A 20,455-nucleotide genomic window follows, 5' to 3' on the forward strand; every position below is an offset into this window, starting at 1 on the left:
GATGGGTGGCAATAACAAAAGCCAAATGGTGGTTAGAACCTGAATATTATAAAGAAGAAGTTATCTTCTTTGGTTCTTTCGGTAAAGTCACGTAGAATGAGAATAAAATAATAAATTGATAAAATAAAATAACGCAATAATATTCTCACGACGTTTCGGCCACAACACAAGCAGCCTTCATCAGGTGAAGGGGACGAGACTGTCTGGAGGACAGCGATGTAAACAAAAATAAGAAAATCTAGATCACTTTATTTACGAATGTGAAAGGTATAAACACCTGAGAGAGAACACGATTGATAAATTTAATAATGATAAGAAAAACGAAGTGCTCAAAAAAAGCACATGTTCAAAGAAAACTGGAAGAGGAGGGTGTTGAGGAGGCCATTGCTCTGCACTGCATTATCCATCAGCAGGCCCTTTGCAGCAAATGCCTGAAGTTTGACAATGTGATGTCTGTCGTTGTGAAATGCATCAACCATATCAGATCCAGGGGCTTAAAGCACCGGCAGTTCCGCGCCTTTTTAGAGGAAATAGTCAGCATATGAGGATGTGCTCTACTTCACCGAGGTACGTTGACTCAGCAGGGGAAACATCTTGAAGAGGTTTTTTGAGTTGAGAGCAGAAGTGAAAGCCTTCATGGAGAAGGATGGGATGGCTGTTCCTGTTCTAAGTGATCCCAAATGGCTCATGGACTTAGCTTTTCTTGTTGACATCACACAGGAGCTGAATGTACTAAACAAGAAGTTACAAGGCCAGGGGCATCTTGTCAGTGCTGCCTATGACAAAGTCAGAGCATTCTCCACAAAACTTGTGCTATGGAAAGCCCAGCTCTCTCAGCATGCAAGGCACTCATGGACGCAGGCACACCATTCAGTGGTGAGAAGTATGCTGATGCCATTGTAAAGCTACAGGAGGAATTTGATCACAGGTTTGCAGACTTCAAGACACACAGAGCCACTTTTCAAATTTTTGCTGACCCCTTCTCCTTCGATGTGCAAGATGCCCCTCCTGTGCTTCAAATGGAGCTAATTGACCTGCAGTGCAATTCTGAACTCAAAGCCAAGTTCAGGGAGGTGAGTGCAAAAGCATACAAGCTTGGACAATTTTTGAGAGAATTGCCCCCCACCTTCCCTGAGCTTTCCAGGATGTTCAAGCGGACCATGCGCCTTTTTGGGAGCACATATCTGTGTGAAAAGCTCTTCTGCACCATGAACTTTAATAAGTCAAAGTACAGGTCCAAACTTACTGAGGGTCTCAATTGCTTCCTCCCTCAAGCCAAATGTGGCTCAGCTGTGTAAGAAGAGGAAGCGCTGCCAGGTCTCTGGCAGCAAGGAGTAGGTAAGAGAAGCCTACGTTCTGAAGAACCGTTCATGTTCTGAACTGTTATTAATAAAGATTGAGAAGATTGGATCAGTTGTACTTTTTTTTGGAATACTTGATGCGGCCCAGCCTCACCCAGACTCTACCTCCAGCGGCCCCCAGGTAAGTTGAGTTTCAGACCCCAGCTCCAGCAGGATGTAGGGGCAAGTGTTGTTAGTATCGAGCAGCAGCACCTACACACAGACAAAGCTCCCCCGTGTAGCCTCTAGCAGGGCTGTAGGGGCAAGTGCTGTTAGCTAGCGAGTAGCAGCAGCAGTGTCTATGTACTACACACACAACACACACAGACAAAGCTCCCCCAGGTAGCCTCTAGCGGGGCTGCAGGGGCAAGTGCTATTAGCTAGCGAGTAGCAGCAGCAGTGTCTATGTACTACACACACCACACACAGACAAAGCTCCCCCAGGTAGCCTCTAGCGGGGCTGCAGGGGCAAGTGCTATTAGCTAGCGAGTAGCAGCAGCAGTGTCTATGTACTACACACACCACACACAGACAAAGCTCCCCCAGGTAGCCTCTAGCAGGGCTGTAGGGGCAAGTGCTGTTAGTAGCGAGTAGCGAGCAGCACCTATACACAGGCATAGGTCCCCCGTGTAGCCTCTAGCAGGCTGTAGGGACAAGTGCCATTAGCGAGTAGCACCTCCGATGAAGGCCCGAACGGAACACGATGGGGTGGGTCGCCAACACCGCACCCGGCGGCCTTTGTCTCCCCCGTGGCGATGTTTACACACTGCAGCGGGTATTCATTTGAGACTGAGTCCACCTAGGGGAGGCCCTGCACCGGTTCAGTTAATCGTCACTGGGTGTTGTCCGTGAGGGGGAATCGAACCCGGGTCGCCAGGTTCGTAAGCGCAGCTTATAGCGCTAACCACCACGCTACCACTCCCCGCACACAAACCAATAACCGCCCCGTTAAGTTTCGGTGACGTCACCACCGTGCCTGTGCCAGGCCAGGTGCACTTTGAGGCGACGTAAAGTGTCCCAGGCTCACTGACTGCAGGTCTCGGGTCAGACCCATCAGGTGCCGTGGGTTGTCTGAGATGACCGGTGGATAGATGCACCACCAGATGTAACCCCCCCCCGCCCCCTTACCCACTGTGCTAACTTACTGTATTTTATCCACCCGGAGCTCCGCTCGTTGTCGTGAGCGTCGCTCATCTGCCCCTCCGTTGTTGCTGATGGAGAGGCGACTGCCTCAAACTGGCCAGTAGCAGCAGCGCCTTTGCCACACACCAAGGCCATAGCCATAGAGTCAACATTGGGGGTGACCAAATCTTCCAGGGGGTCTGGGGGTCCCCCCCCCAGAAAAAAAATCTAAATTTGAAAACGAATTTCCTGCCATTTCCTGCCTAAAATATAAAAAAATCACTAAGACATAGGATGGACTTATTTTGTACATTGCTCTGGTTTTTTCTTTTTTTTACCTTTTCTTGTTTCATTGTATGTAATGGCAGAGATTAAGGATTAATAAAGTACAACCATAACCACAATAATATAAACAGAAATCTATTTCATAGCAACATATTGGGGGGGGGGACATTTTGAGCATATTTGTTTATTGGGGGGATGTGTGGGGGATGTCCCCCCCCCAATATATATTATAATTACGGCCTTGCCACACACACACAGACACACACGGATCCATCCCCACACACCCACAGGCGTTTACACAATCCCAGGTAATAACAGGGCCCATTTTGCGGTTCGTTTTAATTGGTTGGTTGCGTTGATTTCAAACGATAATTCCCTCGCAGCAACCACAATAATCCACACTACTGCATATCCGTCTCCTGGGTCCGATTTGCAACAGAGTTAGAGCTATTTTGTATTGAATACCAAGAGCTTACCGTGTGCTAGGCAGAGATTGTGCAAATACAAATGTTCGGGCTGTCTGGAAAGACAAAGATCCACCACCCACTCAGTCACCACCCAATCGCACACTCACGCACTCACCCACTCAGCACTCACCTACTCTCTCACCAACCCACTCTTTCGCCCACTCAGCACTCACCGACTCTCTCACCCACCCACAGACTCACTCGCCCACTCACTCGTTAAATCACGACTGACAACCTCACTCACCCACTCACAACTCACGCTCACTTACTCACCCACTCACAACTCACACTCACCTACTCACTCATACACTCACAAACTCACTCACCCACTTACCCATACTTACATCTCAACCACATTCCCACCTTACCAACTCACCATTCACAATCACATCGTGCCCACTCACACTCACCACTCACCAACTCACCCACTCACCACTCTTTCACTACTCACCCGCTCACACACGACTCACACACTCGCCAAAGTACTAACCACTCACCTACTCACCACTCACACTAATCACACACCCACTCACCCACTCACACTCACCACTCAGATAATTCACCCTCACCACTTACAACCCACACTCACCCACACACTCACCGCTCACACCCAATCACCGCTCACCCACTCACCACTCACCCACTCACCACCAACTCACCTCTCACCACTCACCCACTCGCCACCAAAACTCACAACTCACTCCGCATACACATTTGACCGGTTCATACAATCTTTACTGGCGGAAATCTCACGCGGGGCCTGCCGGCTGCGTAGCGCAGCATGCTAATAGCTGCTCCACTGTTCCCCATACACACAAAGACACACACAAAGACACACTCGCACACGCGTGCATACGAGGCGAGGGGGTGGACTTATCATGCTAATAATCTCGAAGCTTTTGTTGTTGTTGTTGACAAAGCGACGTGGGTGGCCGTGTTCTGCTGGGAAGTGAAGGTGGGTGTGACGTCACAAGGGTGTGTGTGATCCGGGGTTCGATTGCATTCTCGGGTGTCCTATCAGTGTCGAATGTTAACATTCTCTCTGAACCTGTTCTTTAAAACAAGGGTTGGCTACGTATGGTGGTGCGAAAGTAGCTCGACATACACACACACACTTAGAGCCCGATAAACTGACCAAAGACAAAGACCCCCCCGTGTAGCCTTAACAGACTATTGGGGCAAGTGCTGTTAGCGAGTAGTACCACCTATGAAGGCCGGAACGGCACACGAGGGGGTGGCTGGACAACACCACGCCTGGCCGCCTTTGTTTCCCTAGTGGCGATGTTTACACACCGCACCAGGTACTAATGTGAGGCTGAGTCGATCTAGGGGGAGGCTCAGGACCGGTTCAGATAATCGCCGCTGATATTGGCCTTGAGCAGGAATCGTACTCGGGTCGCCGGGTTTGTAGCACAGCGTAGCGCTAACCACTACACTACCGCCTCCACACAGACACATAGACTCATCATACAGAGCCCCATAGACTCATCACACAGAGACCCATAGATTCACCACACAGATATAAATAGACTCACCACACAGACAGATGTAGACTCACCACACCGAGACCCCATAGACTAATCTCGCAGACAACCATAAACTCACTATATCGAGACCCATAGACTCACAAAACAGAGACCCATAGACTCATCACACACAGACTGCATTGACTCATCATGCAGAGACCCCTCGTCTCATCACGCAAGTACCTGTAGTCTCATCACGCAGAGACCCACAGAATCATCACACAGAGACTCATCACACAGAGACCAATAGACGCATGCACCAGTGACGTGCGGTGAGGTCAATGGCTGGGGAGACACTGGCTAGTGTCAGAGCCAGATTCACACACTGAAGGGGGCGTGGCCTCACAGAGGGGGCGTGGCCTCACTGAGGGGGACGTGTCTAACACGCCCCCCTCAGTGAGGCAGATGTGATAGCTGCCTCCCCTGGTGCTTTTTCATTGCAGTTTAATGATGAGACCAGCGAGCCTAAATGGAAGGCGAGGACATGAGATAGTAACAGACACACGCTTATTGCCCGCGCTCCATCCCGTTACTGAGGGGTTGCGCAATCAGGGGGGAGGCTGAGCGTGTCACTGCCTCACCTCTCGTCTCTTCCTGTATTGCAGTGGAGCTCCGCAAATTTGACGATTTTGACTATGAAAATGATTGGAATCGTACCGAAATGACATTTATAACACAGATCAGTGGAAAAATCTTAATATTTATTTTATTTACTTATTCTATGTTTTTTACTTTTCGTAACAGATATTTTCATTGGAGTATGACAGGTGAGGCTCTGCCTCCTTTGCCTCCCCTGACCGCACGTCCCTCCATCACACAGAGACCCATAGATTTATCACGCAGAGACCCCATAAAAAAACATTTTGCAGAGACCATTAGAGTCACCACAAGAGACCAATAGACTCACAACATAGAGACCCATAGACTCATCAAGTAGAGACTTCATTGACTCATTGACTTCAATGGCTTGAGCTTCAAGTTTGTGTTACGGAACCCTATGAATAACTGACGCAATCGGCCAATGTGTTAGTCGAAGGACCGGCTGAAGACATTGACATTGTCTACGTAAAACAGGCATGTATACCACTGTAGGCCTGCTAAGGCTACCTCAATTTTGGACTGGAACATTGCCGATGCAGTCTGAAGGGCCATAGGAAGGCAGTTTAATTTCAACAGTCCCTATGGGCTGAGAGTCCACGTCCATTGGGATCTTCCAGAAACCAGACAATAAATCCATCCAATGTACTGAATAATTTTGCTTCCGCCAGTGCATCAAGTGCCTAATCTACACGGAGTAGGGGATATGTGTCAGCAAGCGTAACGGTGCTTACACGGCGGAAATCTACGCAGATTCTCAGTGACTCATCTGACTTTTTATTTTTTTACGAGGACCACCGGAGCCTGCCATGGACTTGACGAAGGGAAAATGATGTCGGCCCGCAGCATCTCCTTCACCGCTTGCTGCTTGTGGCCTTTTTCCATCGGGCTCATCCCATGTGTGTGTTTTGGTGCAGGGGAGCGGCAACCCCCCCTTGCTGATGTTGTGCTGCAGCAGATGCGTTGCGTCCCCGGGCATGGCCCCGAGCTCTGGCCCTGTCCCAGGGACTCCCATTGACAAGGCATTGACGTGGGCCACGTGGGTCAGAACCGTTCCCGCCCGCATTGTCGGTTGCCCTGTCCGAGGTGTTCAGCGCTTGAACGAACAGGTGCTGATACCCCTGGACAATCGTCTCGGCCCCCACCAGTGCGCCGGAGACACCAGGACGGGTGAGTCCGGCTGGGACCGTCACGATGGGGGACCGATATCGCAGCGGTCTCAGCATCTGGGCTGCCGTGGGAATAGAGATAGACTCACTGACCAGAGCCTGCACATACAGTACGGTACCCCCCGGCCGGCTCCTTCTGCCTTCAGGAAATAGAGATGCGTTCCCTGGTGCAGGGTGGGCCGGGCCCCCCCATGTGATGTGGGGTGGGCCCCCCATGTGATGTGGGGTGAGCCCCCCATGTAATGTGGGGTGGGTCCCCCATGTGGTGTGTTGTGGGCCCCCCTATTGTGGTGCAGGGTGAGGGTGCCCCACTCCCCCACCCACCCCACATGCCCCACCTGTCCCCACCTGCCCTTTTCAGGCCACGTCTCGCTCCGCCGCATTGCGAGGGCGAGGCATGGCGCGAGAAAGCTCTGCGGCGCGCCAGTGTGCGTGTGCGCTACCGCCGCCAAGGGTGCCATTGGCCCTTGCAACCTGCCGGCGTCACCGATAAACAGCGGCGTTACCTCCCGTGGCGAAGTCAACACCGGGCCCCGATGCCACCCCCGGCCCCAGCTCCGACTCAGCTGCTGGAGGTGCGTCCTGAGCTGCCGCGTAGACAGCACGCGGGCGGTGGTTCAGGACCGGCGGTTTCTGTCGCTGGCCCTGGTAGCACCGTGGTAATGGGCTGACTGCTCCCTCCTTCGGTGCCCACCACCTGGCCCACCGGTCGCGCCCAACCCATGACCTGTTTACGGGCCTGCAGGATCCAGGCGGCCCACAGTGAGATGCCCTCGTCGGACGTCACCACCGGCATAACAACGCCGGCTCTGCAAGCGTAGGCTACGAGGTGCTCGACCACGAGGTTCTCGAGTGCCTCATCGGCCAGGCGAGGTAAGGCCCTCCTTGCCAACACCAGCAGCGCATCCCCGTAGGCTAGAGTTGAACTCTTTAGCCCCCTGCTAGTGGTCCTGAAACCGTCTTAAGGCTCCCTCGGCAGGTGAGTAGATTTCCCCCAAAGCATCGAAGGCTGCCTGTAGCGTGGTCTTGCTGAGCAACGGGAAGGGAGGTGTAAGTGGCGAGCACATCATCATCCAGAACGTATGGCAGCACTCATAGCGCCTCTTGTCCGACCATTCGACACAGTCGGTTTTTTTGTATTTTTGTAAGTGATTTGTTTACCTTTCCTATACTTTGCACTACTATCGTGTGCTTATTGTGTTTGTTGTTGTTGTTGTTGTAACGATCTGACCCCCATGCCCTGACTGGACGTCTGTGAAAAACACATTTATAGCTCATCGAATTTACAACTCCAACCTAAATAAATAATCTGATTCTGAACGATTTCAACCACTGGTTACAAGGTTTGTCGTTGGCAAAAAATTCATCACCGTGAAATAACACGCAAAGTTGCAAACTCGAGCAAGATGAATTTAACTTCAAAAAGTACAAATAATTAAAAGTCGCCTACCTTCTAAGTAACATACTGCATGCATTTTTTTGACAATTGTGTGTTGTGTGAGAGATCATCGAACGCCAGGTGTATGCATTTTAATCAGGCACAGGCGATATCCCTCGATCCACGAACGTTTCGGTTTACGAAGTTTCAAGTGAACGCGATTTACAAATGACAGACGCTTTTTTTGTTTTGCGTGTAAAACTAAACCATCAATTTAATACAAGCTTTACTACCCGTCTTCGCCCGGGACTTGGATTCTTGTCTAGGATTCATTTCATATTCCCTTCTATTTCACTGATAAACCCTGAAAAAAGTTGATGCTTCCAAGAAAGAATGAAGCCGAAACAATTAAATTTAACTAAATCGGATGTTTTTTTTTGCTCAAGGAAATTCATCCGTAACCCATGTATACGTAAGGTCGATTTAGGAAACTCTTGTCTAGGATTCATTTCATATTCCCTTCTATTTCACTGATAAACCCTGAAAAAAGTTGATGCTTGCAAGAAAGAATAAAGCCGAAACAATTCAATTTAACTAAATCGGATGTTTTTCGCTCGAGGAAATTCATCCGTAACCCATGTATACGTAAGGTCGATTTAGGAAGCTCGTGAAGGGAATGACCTGGCGAGCTGAAAATTGTCGCGTTCCCTTAGAAATTCCAAACAGCATGAGCTGTGCAAATTTCATGACGTCAGACCTCAATGTTTCGAGAGTTTTTGCTGCTTCACACACAAACCGATCGATTTTCTGCTTCGTATTTAAGAGAGAGAGAGAGCTGAAAATAGTCGCGTTGACTTAGAAAAAATTGTGCGGGACACAGGGCCTACGCGGAGGGTTTGGGGGGGGGGAGGATGCGTGACGTTAGCAGGCACACTGAGAAACGCTGCCATATGCGGGTAACATCACAGATGTGACGTCACCGCTCACTTGCCGTGCAATTATTACATGCATTATTGCGCGCCCCCCCCCCCCCCAAAATACAATAGTCTATTGTTTTATTTTTTTTCTGCATTGTGTACAGTCTGGAAGCTACCCACGTGCCAAATTTCAAGTTTGTTGCATGTCAGGAAGTATGCTAAACATTTCGAAAAGTCACACACATTCACAAATTTCCCTTTAATATATAGAGATTTTAAGCAGGTGTAAGGCACCACTACTGAGCTGGTGTAGCTCTCTTTCAGAAGAGACCTGGCAGCTCAACCAAGTGGCATGATATCATTATCATTGTCATCACGTTGAAAATTCTATGAGCAGGCAAATAGCCCTGAATGTGTGGTGACGTTGATTCTAAATGAAAAATCGAAGGAACACGGAGAGAGAGATATGCAAACTCCAAATACAGCAGCAGGCATCGTCAGGGTAGGGATTGAACTTACGACCTCCTGTAGACCAGGCAAGGAAATTAACAGCTCCCTAGCCACCGTGGCACAATCAACGAAATCGAATTTCTGCATAATCGAATTTCCTACGGCACTCGCCCATCGAGCTTCGTAGGTCATCAGATTTCCTCCTCCCGTCTAAATCAAGATTCCAATCCGCAGCAGTATTATGGTGTCCCTATACAGTGCAACGGTAACGTCTCCACATCACCCTCTCCAGTCATTCCAGCATGCAGCAATTTGTTTTTATTACCAGTTTTTTCAAGTGCATTATTTAATCGTTTTCATATTCACGTTCTTTAATAATGTTATTACACTTTTTTGCATCCTCAGAAGTGACAAAGATGTATTGCAATATATACTTTTTTCGATTTGGAATGACTGTCCGATACACCCCCCCCCGAAGTTTTAGTATTAAACCAAATGGGTAAAGCCGTTGCGAATGACAAATTTAGTTACGCTCGTGAGTCTGTTTTTTAGATGTTTGAGAAACGAATGCCATTCGCTAAATTGAGCGGTACCTTGTACAGGCCATTGGTCAGGGTCACGCAAATCTACTACCCAACCCACCACCCCACCCTTGATTATAGGACTTCCTTTCACCCCCTAATCATCTGCACACTCTCTGAACACCCCGCGTGACCTGTTCCAAGTCCAGGTTAAAGACCTTTCCATTCTCTTCTGCCATATGGGATCTCTGTAAATGATGGTATATCATTCCGCACTTGGGTATCTATGTGATGAGTCTATGGGTCTCTGTGTGATGAGTCTATGTGTCCCTGTGTGATCAGTCTATGGGTCTCTATGTAGTGAGTCTATGGGTCTCTGCGTGATGAGTCTACTTGTCTCTATGTATGTATGTATGTACATACGTACTTTGAGCTTCTTTAGCAGCATAACACAACAATGTAGACGATTTAACGTTGCACAGCTCCACTGGTGGAAGCGTCGTGAGTCAACCGAGTGGAAGGGGAAAAGTGATTGGACCGAACCAAGGCACGTTGGGGGTAGGCGGCTGTGACGTCACGACCTACACCATAGCCCTGCTGACCACGACGCTGATGGCCACGCCCAGCAGGGCCAGGGTCACGTGAGCTGCGCCCAGCGGGCGAGGGGCGGCGTTGACGTTGCAGCCGTCGCTCTGGCAGCACGTGGTGAGCAGCGTGACTCCGTTGGTGGTGCCGTCGAGTTTCTTGGCCACGTCGCATTCGGCCTTGCTCATGCACTGCTTTGTGACGGCGTAGTCTGGGCGGACGAGAAAGCACGTGGGTCTCATTGTAAGTAAAACAATATATATGTAATTTAAAACACGTAAAAAATATATTTGTAATTGTTATTTTACCAGTTGTAAGCCCAGCAGAGCTGCCATGTAGCCCTTTTTCAGAAGTTACCTTTACGTGTGTGTTGAACTTCTTTCGTGCCGTACGTAGCCAACCGTGCTGATCTGTGGGTGTCTATGAGTCTGTTATGAGTGTTTGTGGGATTCTTTATAGGTATGTTGAACTTTTTTCGCACCGCATGTAGCCATCCGTGTTAATCTGTGGGTCTCTGTAGGTCTCTCTGGGTGTGTGTAGATGTCGTCTGGCAAAACAACTCCCTACCTCCTTGTGGTGCGGGACGGGCAACGCTGTCATGGGCAGTGCCATGGGGGGAGGGCCAATTCCCATTGGCCTTTCCCCTCAGGGCGTTTGTAGCCACCATAGCGGCTAAATGGGGGCTCAGGACGGGTGGAATGGGCTGGTAACCCCTCCACCTTCAATAAATTACCACTAAACCACGTCTAAAATATCTAATTAATAAGCTTGTGCTGGAGGCCCCGGGGGGACAGGCATCTATGACGTCTCCTGACTAAACCCCATCTGGCGGAGCCAGGAGATTTAATCTTTGTCCTCCGGGCTCCTCCAGAAACAACGAAAACCCACTACGGATGGCCAATGTTCGAACGCTCACTGCGGAGGAGAGGCTGCCATTCCTCTGTCGGGAGCTGGACCGGTACCACCTGGATCTCTGTGGTATTCAGGAGGTCCGGTGGACCGGCTCTCAATCCTGCCACCATGAGGGGTGGACAGTCCTCTACTCGGGGCAAGAGACTGCCAAACAACAGGGTGTGACTTTTCTTTCGAACATAATGAAGGGGGCATGGGAGTGTGGCTGTGAGGTGTGGGAAGCTGTAAGCCCCAGGCTACTTTGGGCGCGCCTTCACATCAACTGGAGGCGAGGAGTGGTGGTCGTGGTTACTTATGCCCCCACCAAAGACTAACATCCGTGGAGGGATGCAGGCAAGGCCAATGAGTCAGATGCCTTCTATGACCTCCTGTCACAGGTGCTGGCTAAAGTGGCCCCTCACGATAGAGTCGTCTTGGTGGGTGACTTCAATGCCCGAGTTGGTCATGATGCTGGCACCTGGTCTGGAGGGATTGGAAGGCATGGGCCAGATCAGCTCAATAACAACGGTAGGAGGCTGCTAGATTTTTTTTGCAGCCCATGGACTTGTAATTACCAACACGCTGTTCCGGCATCGGCGCATTTACACAACATCATGGATGCATGCCGGGTCCAAGCAAGAACATCTGCTGGACTACATAGTGACGGAACAGCGGATGCAAGCCCATGTCCTTGATACCAGGACCTACCATGAAGCTGAACTGCCCTCTGACCATCGACTTGTCATCTGTAAAATGCGCCTGCCATTCTTCCACTCCGGTGGTGGGTGTACACCCAGGACCCCATTCCAACCGAGGTGGCCTGGTCTCAGCTAGCTAATTAAAGTTGCAAGCGAGAATTTTATCATTGCTTGCGGCTGGGGTTGGCATCATCCCCTACTCCTTCTGATGTCGAGGGTAAATGGGCGATGTTTAGGGCTGTGACACATGCAGCTGCAATGGATGCTTTTGGTACGCGATCCAGACGTCCCCAGAGACCCTGGCTGACAGAGGAGGTGTTCAGGATGGTTGAGAAAAAGCGACAGGCCCAATCTAATCGTCTACAGAATCCAACGTCAGAGAATGAGGAGGCTTACCGCAGCCTTCACTCGGAAGTTCGGAGAGCCGTGAGGCGTTGCAAGAATGGGTGGTGGTCGCGGGTTGCTGAGGAAATGGAGTCTGCCTCAATGGCCCGCAATCATAAATCCCTATTTAACTCCATCAAAAAAGTAACCTGCAGCGCCACACCTCTTACCACGATGAGGGGAAAAAACTGTGATGCAATCTCCAACCCCCAGGAACAGGTTTGCAGATTTGCTGAGCATTTCTGTGAAGTCCTGGGGGAGGGGAAATCGCTGGACATGGAAAACATCGTGACACAAAGTGGGCATGACCCTGCTGAGGCTGAAGTGCCTCAAATATTGGAAGAAGTCACCCCCTGTGAGTGGCTGGCTGAGGTGCCATCTGTTGAGGAAGTAAGAAAGGCGATCCAGAGTCTGAGACCTGGAAAGGCACCGGGCAGAGATGATCTCCCAAGCGAAATGGCGTTTGTGCACAGACTGCCCTACATTACAACAGTCTGGACCACTAGACGGGTTCCGCAGGATTGAAAGGATGCCCTTGTGATCCCGCTCTTTAAGAAGGGGGACCGCACAGACTGTAACAACTACAGGGGCATCTCACTCCTCAGTGTGCCAGAGAAGGTCCTGGCAAGGATTATTCAACATCGATTTGCCAGGCACGCTGAGGAGAGGCTTGCGGAGCCCCAATGTGGTTTCAGGAAAGAGCGGTCCTGCCAAGATGCCATATTTTCTGTCCGTTTACGACAGCAGAGGTGTAGGAAATTCCAACAAGACCTACATCTCTGCTTTATTGACATGGTCAAGGCCTATGACACCATCATTAGGCCTGGGCTCTGGGTTATTCTTCGTGCTTTTGGAGTCCCTGACCTTCTGCTCACGATCATTAAGGACCTTCATGGTGGTGAGCGGGCCCGGGTTAAACTACGTGGCTGGGTGTCGGAGTCATTCCCTGTTCACCTTGGGGTGCGACAGGGATGTCCTCTGGCTCCCACTTTATTTAACATTTGTTCGACCACGTAGTTCATGAAGAATTTGATGGCTGTACAAGAGGAATTTCCATACAATAGGAGGCTGATAGATGCCCAGATGCGGTCGAGGGATGGCTCCCTATTGGTAAACCACGTTACGTATGCCGATGATCTGGTAATTGCCGCTCACTCAGAGGAGGAGTTGGAGGCGCTTCTTCTGGAACTGGAGCGTGCCACTAAGAGGTGGGGCCTTACCATCAGCCCCATCAAAACTAAACACCTGCCTGGGTATTTTGTATCATCGGCCACTCCACCCCCACAACTTCCAATCAGTGATGGGGCAGTTGTGGAGAGAGTGGAGAGTTTTCCATACCTGGGCAGTGTGTTCATGACCAGCTCCGGTGAGAAAGCAGAGGTCTCACCCAGAATCACTCGACTGGCATTACATTTTCATCGGTTGCATAACGCTGTGTGGAAGCTACCTGGTCTGTCGCTCCGCACGAAGCTTCAAGTTTTCTCGGCCAAGGTCATTCTATCCCTTCTCTATGCTTGCGAAACGTGGACCCCCCTAATTGAGCATCTTCGCAGATTGGAAACATTTAGACTGGCCTGCTTACGATCCATCCTTGGTTTAACCAGGCTGGATTGTGTGAGGAGCTCACCAATCATTGAAAGATCTGGACAAAGTCGCATCGGTGAGCTCCTCCGGCAGGAAAGGCTGCGTTGGCTGGGTCATGTAGCCCACATGCCCAGTCACCGCATGCCTAATCAGCTTTTGTTCGGCCGGATAGAGGGGGCTAAACGGTCGTGGAACGGGCTAGAAAAAAGATGGAGTGACGTGGTACAGGAGGATGTGGAGCTGAGTGGACTTGCCGATGACTGGTAACAGCGGTGTAAAGATCGGGCTCTGTGGAGGAGAATCGTGAAGGACGCTACTGGGCAGTTGGAAGCAGTCACCCTCCAACAACAACGGAGGGCAGAGGAGCGACGCTCACAACAATGAGCGGAGTGCCAGGTGGTTAAAACACAGCAAGTTGGCACAGTAGGGGGCACAGGTGGTGCATCAGCCAGTCATCTCAGTCAGTCGACCTGTGCCCCGTGACCTCCTGCCAGCGTGCGTTCGACACTTCGCAGTGGCCTCAAGGTGCACATAGCCTGGCACGAGCGTCGTGGTGACGTCACTGCCACTTAGTGGCGAATGGCGGTTGTTGTTGTGTAGATATCTGTATATGTGTAGAGTAGGAGTTAGTGATGTCATGTCACGCTCACCCTCTGGTACGATGACGTCACGGATGGTGACGTCATGCACAGGGGGCAGGACGGTGACGTCATGCCTCTCTGGGGGATTTAAGCTGGAACCCGTCACGGGTTCAGGGTCGTCTGGAGAGTCCGGGAACGTGAAGGGTGGAAGTCGGGACCCCAGGGTAGGAGGAAATTGGCACCAGGCTAGGGTAGCCTGCGGGTGTGCTAGGGACCTCTCCAGTACCCTTCCCCCAGGGGAGCAATGGGACCCCGGGGTAGGGGGAAATTGGCACCAGGCTAGGGTAGCCTGTGGGTGTGCTAGGGACCTCCCCAGTACCCTTCCCCCGGGGGAGCAATGAGATCCCGGGGTAGGGGGAAATTGGCACCAGGCTAGGGTAGCCTGCGGGTGTGCTAGGGAATCCCCAGTACCTTTTCCCTGGGGTGTGGAGTGTAGGCAGTGAGCGTGCAGTACACGGAGTCGTGTGCGAAGAGAGGTCTTAATCAAATAACTGGCGCAAGCCCCTGTACGAAGATCTTCCTCCGAGTCATCATTTATGCCTCAACATATGTATGTGTGTATGTTGCACTTCTTTCGCACCATACATAGTCCACCGTGCTAACTCAGGTGCGCGAGGAAGGAAAACAAACTAAACACAAAAAGTAGTTTTAAGAAATGAGTGTCAATCTTGATGATGATTTAAAATTGCATTGCTCTCAGTGGCTTCGTGATATTGGAGGAAGAGCGTTCCAGATGGCCATAGAAGCAGCGCATCCGACAGCGCCGTGTGATGATGCTGTGGCCAACTTTGTTCGACAGCAAGCCAAAAAGCCGCTACCACAAATGGTGGCTGATATCACCATTATCATCGCATGAAAATGTAAAGCAGCAGCCGAATACTCGGAACACCGTGATGTCAAATTCAAAAATGTGAAGGGGGAAAAACCGGATGACCCCAGAGAAATATCAACACATTGGGGAAAAGTCTCCGATTGGGATGCAGAAACCCATGAACTAATCACGAAAATAAACCCATAAACTCATCAGACACAGAGACCCGATAGACTCATCACACAGAGACCCATTGACTCAACACACAGAGACCCATAGACTCATCACACACAGAGACCCATTGACTCACCACCCAGAGACCCCAGACACTCATCACACACTGAGACCCATAGACTCATTACAAACAGTGACCCCTAGAATCATCACACACACATAGACCCACAGAAGCATCACACACATAGACCATGAACTCACCACACAGACACCCACAGACTCACAACACAGAGACCCATAGAATCATCATACACGTAGACCCTTAGACTCATCACACACACAGAGAACTATATAAGCCTCATACACAGAGACCCATAGGCTCGCCACGCAGATACTCCATAGACTCAAAGCACAGAGACCCCATAGACTCATCACACATAGATACCCCATAGACTCATCACACACATAGACCCCATAGACTCATCACACACATAGACCCCATAGACTCATTACCAAACAGAGACCCCATAGACTCATCACACACAGAGACCCATAGACTCATCACATAATGAGGGCGGACGCGCGTCTTGCGAGTGCATCATGGGCCTGGGAGTCACTGCTGAACGCAAGGGGTCCACCCCCATCCCCAGCTTTGCCAGAATAAGCAACGCGCTTACTGGAGCCCTGGTAGATGAGAATTGTCGCGCAGTTGTCCTGCGATGAGACGGAACACGTGGTGGGGCCGCCCGCGTTGCACGCAGCATTGTTGGTGTTCGTGATGCACGAGTAGCATTTGAGGCTGTGCCCTGTATATCCACAGACACAAAACACAAGAACAACACCAATCATCATGATCATCACGGCAGACGATCATCATCATCACGGCAGACGATCATCATCACTGCAGATCATTATCAGCATCATGACGGCAGACGATCACCATCATTATCACGGCAGGCGATCATCATCACGGCAGAACATCATCATCACGATAGACGATCACCATCATCATCATCATCACGGCAGACAATCATCATCACGGCAGACAATCATCATCACGGCAGACAATCATGATCACGGTAGACGATCACCATCATCACCATCATCATCACGGCAGACGATCATCATCATCATCACGCTGCTGCACTACAAACCGGGCCCCCCGAGTTTGATTCCTGCTCACGGCAGCCAACACCGCAGGTGGCGATCATCTGAAGCGGTACCCTGGGGCCTCCTCCCACGAGGTCGACTCGTCCTCAATTTGGTTCCTGGTGCAGTGGTGGTGTGGAGGAAACATCGCCACTGGGGAGACAAAGGTGGCCGGGCGTGGTGCTGGCCACCAACCACCTCGTGTTTCCTTGCTGGCCTTTGTAGGCGCTGCTACTCTCTAATGGCGCTTGCCTAAACAATCTGTTCATTTCAGTCGGTCAACGCATGGCACCTGCAGGGTCTGTCCCCGTGACCTCCTCCTCATGCACCTAGCCTAGCACAGTAGTCAACCCATGGCACCTGCAGGGGCTGTCTGTGACATCCACATGTACCTTGCCTGACACAGTAGTCAACCAATTGCACCTGCTGGGTCTGTCCCGTGACCTCCACCTAGCCTGGCACAGCAGTCAACCCATGGCCCATGCAGGGTCTATCACGTGACCTCCTCCTGCACCTAGCCTGGCACGGCAGCCAACCCACGGCACCTGCAGGGTCTGACCCGAGACTTCCAGTCAGCTAGCCTTCGACACTTCACGTGATAGCCTCAAAGTGCACCTAGCCTGGCACAGGCCGCCGTCACCGCCACTTTGTGGCATTCGCGAACAAATTTTCGCAACTCGCCGCCTGATGAAGCTGCTGATTGTTGTTGTTGTGGTTGTTGCTGTTGCTGTTGTGGCTGTTTTGGTTGCTGTGGTTGTTGTTGGTGTAGTTGATGAAGACCGCATGTGTTGCAATCGAAACGTCGTGGGTTTTTTTGCTTTCATTATTTTAAATTTATTATTTTCAATTTACATTTTTTCTTTTCTTTTAAATTACGTATTTTTATTTAATCTTATTATTTTTATTTTAGATTTTTTTTTTCTTTTTACGTGAATTTACCGAAATAACCAAAAATATGAACTTCTCTTTTCGTTAAAGAGTGCAAGTTCAAGCGTTGTCATATTAACGAACTCTTCACTTCACTAACTATTTTTGTTTTTAATTGCACTAGGGGTAAGGCCCCACTGAGGCTACGTGTGTAGCTACGTGTGCAGCTCAGTGTGTGTCGTTAAACCCTCCACCACCACCGCCACCTGACACAGCCAATCAGTAAAGGGGAAGTTTGTGCCACGTCACACAACACGTGTCGATGTAGTTGATTAGTACAGCGCTAACCCGGTTGTTCTGTTGTTGTGTATTGGAGAGTTAAACCCACAACACGCCTTTATACATTCCTGTCACCGTGATGTTCCGCTCGGTGTGATTACAACAAGAATCACAACAGCAATCACAACATCCAAAACAACACAACAACCACAACAACAACAACCACAACAACAACAACAACAACCACTTTTCTCTCCGCCTGATGAAGACCGCTTGTGTTGCAATCGAAACGTCGTGGGTTTTTTTTTACTTTCATTATTTTCAATTTAATATTTTTATTTTATTATTTTTATTTCATCTTATAATTTTATTACTATTATTTTGTATTCCATTCACGTGACTTCATCGAAAGAACCAAGAATATTAATTCCTGCAGTCACGAAAGTTTTAAGTCGAAAAGAGAAGTCCTAAACTTAATTTCAAAAGGGAAGGCGAACGTACAAACGCAGAACCAAACGCTTCCAACACACAGGGTGTACCGAATAGGGCTTGACGATTTGGGGAAAATATCTAATCGAGATTTTTCTGACAGATGTATTGCGATTTGATTTGCGATGAAAACATTTTTAAGTCAAGCTTCAGTTCAATGTTCACTGTGTAATAGATTTAAAACATGTGATGGAGCATTACCACGTGATACCATCAAAATATGGACTGCTCTATTCATTCTAATGCAAGGATGAGAACTTAAAAGATATGAATTGCTTTCAACGTGTATTTATTAAAATGATTAAATTAAAATCTAACAGAGAACAATTGTTAAGTTAAATAAATAAAGTTATAATGATTAAAACAATTTAACGATTCCAATAAGAAAGTAAATGGACTTTTCAAATCGCAAAAGAATCGCAGCCTTTGAGATTTCCCAATCGCATTGTTTCAAATTGCGATTTCGATTTGAAATCGATTAATCGTTCATCCCTAGTACCGAAACTAAACACCCAAAAACATTAAAACGTCGAATAGCTATGTCGCTATTAGAAATACTAAGGAAACATCGATATAAATAATACGCGTTAGATTTACTATACAGTTGTTACTTATTGTGGATATTTATTGGGTACCTTCTATACTCTTTGGTTCTTTCGGTGAAGTCACGTAGGTATTAAATAAATCACGACATTTCGGGCGCAACACAAGCTTCCTTCATCAGGTGGGAAAGCATGGTCTGCTACTGGGGCAGACTGAGGCTGCTGAGGCTGCTGAGACTGCCTCAGCAGCTGCCTCAGCAACAGATCATGCTTTCCCACCTGATGACGGACGCTTGTGTTGTGCCCGAAACGTCGTGCTTTATTTTATTTTATACCTACGTGACTTTACCGAAATAACCAAATAGTATGGATTCCTGCAGTCACGAAACCTTCAAATCAAGATTGGGTACTTTCTGTTTCTGATAGAATGACAAGTCCGGTCTTGTACAGCAGCAGGCATCGTCAGAGTCAGGGATCGAACCCACGTCCTCCTGTATACAAGTCAAAGTAGTTAACATCTCCACGGAGAGAGAGAGAGAGACACACACACAGAGACTCCAAATATACAGCAACAGGCATTGCCAGGGTCTGTGATCGAACCCATGCTCCTTCTGTACACCAGGCGAGGTAGTTAACATCTCCACAGAGAGAGACACGCAGAATCCAACGATACAACAGCAGGCATCGTCAGAGTCCATAATCGAACCCACGACCTCCTGCACACCAGGCGAGGTAGTTAACATCTCTATATATCGCAGTATCGGCGTTGCTTTGGTGTTGTTGCAACAACAAACAACTCGCCACGCAGAAGTTGTCTCACCTCCGCTCACGAACAGCATCGCCACGAGGAGCAGACCCAGCAGGTGGCAAGTCATGGTTAGAGTCGTGGAGCCTGGCGTTGTGGCGCTTTGGGATGGAAAGTCGGCGAGTTGAGAGAGACAGCGAGACAAGAGTCAGAGAGCGATATCCCTGGAGTGGTGACTGCGTCTGTGTGGTGAACTGGGAGACTTTATAAGCCCCAGAGACTAATGGGATAGGGGAAGACACTCCCACAAACGTATTTGCATATCCCATATAAATAGTTTCGAGTGGTGTCCGAATATATTTGTCGGAGCTCGTTGCACAACATCAGCAAATGTGGCTGGCACGCTAAGTGGGGTGTAGTGGGTGTGGTGGATCGGATGAGTGGATAGGGTGTGGTGAGTGCGGTGGGTTGCCAGCGCTACGCGCTGACGGCCGCCTTTGTCTCTCACCCAGTGCAATCATATACACCAAGGCACACATGCATGCAAACACACACACACCTGTACATATACACTCACACCTGCACGCACACACACTTGTACAAAACCACTCACACCTCCATGCACACACACTTGTACAAAAACACTCACACCTGCATGCACACACACACACACACCTGTACATATACACTCACACCTGCATGCACACACACCTGTACATATACACTCACACCTGCATGCACACACACACCTGTACATATACACTCACACATGCATGCACACATACACACCTGTACATTTACACTCACACCTGCATGCACACACACACCTGCACATATATACTCA

General features: G+C 49.5%; 1 protein-coding gene across 1 annotated transcript; it reads right to left on the minus strand.

The window, feature by feature from the left end:
* Positions 1-10,164: 10,164 nt before the first annotated feature.
* LOC116957323 (prostate stem cell antigen) lies at positions 10,165-19,844 on the minus strand. Its single transcript, XM_032979404.2, has 3 exons — positions 19,687-19,844; positions 16,218-16,346; positions 10,165-10,568 (listed from the first exon to the last, which is right to left on the minus strand). The coding sequence occupies exons 1-3, from the start codon at positions 19,739-19,741 to the stop codon at positions 10,354-10,356; spliced, it is 399 nt and encodes a 132-aa protein (XP_032835295.1). The 5' UTR covers positions 19,742-19,844; the 3' UTR covers positions 10,165-10,353.
* Between the last annotated feature and the right edge of the window lie 611 nt (positions 19,845-20,455).

This window comes from Petromyzon marinus, chromosome 72 (genome assembly GCF_048934315.1).
Source record: "Petromyzon marinus isolate PM22_M1 ecotype Great Lakes invasive population chromosome 72, UKy_Petmar_22M1.pri1.0, whole genome shotgun sequence".
In the NCBI taxonomy this organism is placed as follows: domain Eukaryota; kingdom Metazoa; phylum Chordata; class Hyperoartia; order Petromyzontiformes; family Petromyzontidae; genus Petromyzon; species Petromyzon marinus.